This window comes from Bison bison, unplaced genomic scaffold (genome assembly GCF_000754665.1).
Source record: "Bison bison bison isolate TAMUID 2011002044 unplaced genomic scaffold, Bison_UMD1.0 scf7180017856337, whole genome shotgun sequence".
Lineage (NCBI taxonomy): Eukaryota > Metazoa > Chordata > Mammalia > Artiodactyla > Bovidae > Bison > Bison bison.
This window is the reverse complement of record NW_011486910.1, coordinates 1,021,928-1,024,746: the sequence shown is the minus strand read 5'-3', so window position 1 is coordinate 1,024,746 and position 2,819 is coordinate 1,021,928. Positions and strand designations below refer to the sequence as shown.

At 36.4% G+C, this 2,819-nt stretch overlaps 1 protein-coding gene across 2 annotated transcripts in view; it reads left to right on the top strand.

Annotated features, from left to right (window-relative positions):
* Positions 1 to 2,819, top strand: part of LOC105002614 (chromosome unknown open reading frame, human C1orf87) — an 83,954-nt gene that overhangs the window by 69,558 nt on the left and 11,577 nt on the right. For both annotated transcript variants that reach the window (XM_010859335.1, XM_010859345.1), the window contains exon 10: positions 1,642 to 1,721. In XM_010859335.1, coding sequence (XP_010857637.1) covers positions 1,642 to 1,721 — 80 coding nt within the window. The remainder of the gene's footprint in view (positions 1 to 1,641; positions 1,722 to 2,819) is intronic.

The following is a 2,819-nucleotide window of genomic DNA, read 5'->3' as shown; positions in this document are numbered from 1 at the left end:
TCTGACCAGGGTGAGATGGTACCTCATTGTGGTTTTGATTTGCATTTCTCAAATAATGCATTTGCAAATGCATTTGCATTTCTCAAATTGCATTTCTCTGATAATGAGTGATGTTGAGCATCTTTTCATGTGTTTGTTAGCCATCTGTATGTCTTCTTTGGAGAAATGTCTGTTTAGTTCTTTGGCCCGTTTTTTCATTGGGTCGCTTATTTTTCTGGTATTGAGCTGCATGAGCTGCTTGTATATTTTTGAGATTAATTCTTCATCAGTTTTTTTGTTTGCTATTATTTTCTCCCATTCTGAGGGCTGTCTTTTCACCTTGCTTATAGTTTCCTTCATTGTGCAAAAGGTTTTAAGTTTTATTAGGTTCCATTTGTTTATTTTTGCTTTTATTTCCATTACTCTGGGAGGTGGGTCATAGAGGATCTTGCTGTGATTTATATCAAAGAGTGTTCTGCCTATGTTTTCCTCTAGGAGTTTTATAGTTTCTGGTCTTACATTTAGATCTTTAATCCATTTTGAGTTTATTTTTGTGTATGGTGTTAGAAAGTGTTCTAGTTTCATTCTTTTATAGGTGGTTGACCAGTTTTCCCAGCACTACTTGTTAAAGAGATTGTCTTTTTTCCATTGTATATTTTTGCCTCCTTTGTCAAAGATAAGGTGTCCATAGGTCTGTGGATTCATCTCTGGGCTTTCCATTTTGTCCCACTGATGTGTATTTCTGTCTTTGTGCCAGTAGCATACTGTCTGGATGACTGTAGCTTTGTAGTATAGTCTGAAATCAGGCAGGTTGATTCCTCCAGTTCCATTCTTCTTTCCCAAGATTGCTTTGGCTATTTGAGGTTTTTTGTGTCTCCATAAAAATTGTGAAATTATTTGTTCTAGTATTGTGAAAAATACCATTGACAACTTAATAGGGATTGCATTGAATCTATAGATTGTTTGGGGTAGTATACTCATTTTCACTATGTTGATTCTTCCAATCCATGAACATGATATATTTCTCCATCTATTTGTGTCATCTTTGCTTTCTTTCACCAGTGTTTTATAGTTTTCTATATATATATACATAGGTCTATATATATAGGTCTTTTGTTTCTTTTATAGTTTTATTTCTTTTATAGTTTTATATAGTTTTGTTTCTTTTATAGTTTTATAGGTTTTATAGTTTTCTATATATATATACATAGGTCTATATATATAGGTCTTTTGTTTCTTTAGGTAAATTTATTCCTAAGCACTTTATTCTTTTTGTTGCAATGCCACCATCACTTTTGCCTGGAAACTCCTATTCACCCTCAGGTCCCCAGTTTAAGTGTCACTTCCTCCAAGAAGCCTTCTCTGATCCTCCACCACTCCTACCCCTAGCCCAAAAGAAATTTAGTTTCACGTTTTCCTTTGTTGTGTTTATGGTAGTTTGTAATTAAATAATAATCTTGAGTGATTATTTAGCACTTACCTCCCCTTTGTGAGCTTCATCAGGGCAGTAATTAGATCCTTCTTATCCACCAGTATATCCCCATCACCCCATACAATGCCAACCACATAGCAGAGTCTTAATGTTTTCTTTGCCTGGCTGTATATGTGTATATGTTAAAACGAAGAGGCCAAGTTAAAACCATTTTTTTCTTTCTTGTCCAGGAAATAAAGGAAAGGAAATTTCTGCTACTCCAGGGCATCCTGAAGCTCCTGAGATATCTCAAGGAGAAACTGAACAAATGGTATGCAGCCTAGTATAAAACTTGGGGATGGGCTTCACCAATCCTTTGCCTTCTATTCTCTGATGCTGAGTTAGGCCTTCCCCTCTGAATTTTTGATTTCCACCCAGTACCTCAATATCAGACCATCTCTGACTTTGAGACTCTACTCAAGCAGAGAAGGGAAACAGAAGAACTCTAAGAGTATGGTTGATTTCTGTCTGAGCATGTATGCTTGCAGAAACTTCTCATCACCACTCAGTGACCAACTTGCCATTGGCCCCCAAACATTGAACCTGTAGCATGTGAAAGAGTGTCCTTCCAAAGCCTGTGACCAGTCATCAACTGCCATCAAAATAAACGGTGGTTGTGAGACCTATTTTAACATCTTAAATCCAGCTTCCAGAAGCAGGGTGACCTTTTCCCCAGACATCACATTTTAAAATGTAATGGGCTCTTTGATTTAAAAAAAGAAAATCTGGCAAGCAGTTAAAATTCTTTTTAATATTCTCAGCACTTAGCCAGAAGATGCAGACAAAATTGAAAAACAGCCTGAGTTTCTCTGTTGTTGTTGTTTTTTTAAATGCCTGGATTAGAACATAATTCATCTTCAAATGACGGGAGGCCTCTTCATACACTTCACACTTTGAAATATTTTAGAAAATAGTATCCATTTTGGCATGCCTCTGCCATGCAAGAAACAACAGCAAATGCTTTTCTCCTTGAGTGTTAAGTCTGTTGTGTGTAATATTATCAAAAATATATAGTTTGCTCTTTTTCTTGCCTTGTTTGAAGATTTTACTGCATCTCTGCAATAATCGATTCTTCTCACATTCCTATATAAGCAGCATTCATTGTCTCACTTTTTAGAAAGGGAAACGGAAGCAGAGGTTTGGTAAAGCGGCTTTCTGATTATCCCAGAGAAAGTTTTTCATTTATGTATTCACTTATTCATTCAGTAAACATATCCTGAGAACCTACTGTGTGACAGTCACTAACCAAAACTTGTAGATACATAAATGACTATCTCACAGGCCCAGCCTCTGGATCTCTGGGGGAGGGGAGAGATACTCTAACAGACACTATCCCATAATAAGTGCTATGATGGATAAAAGGGCTACA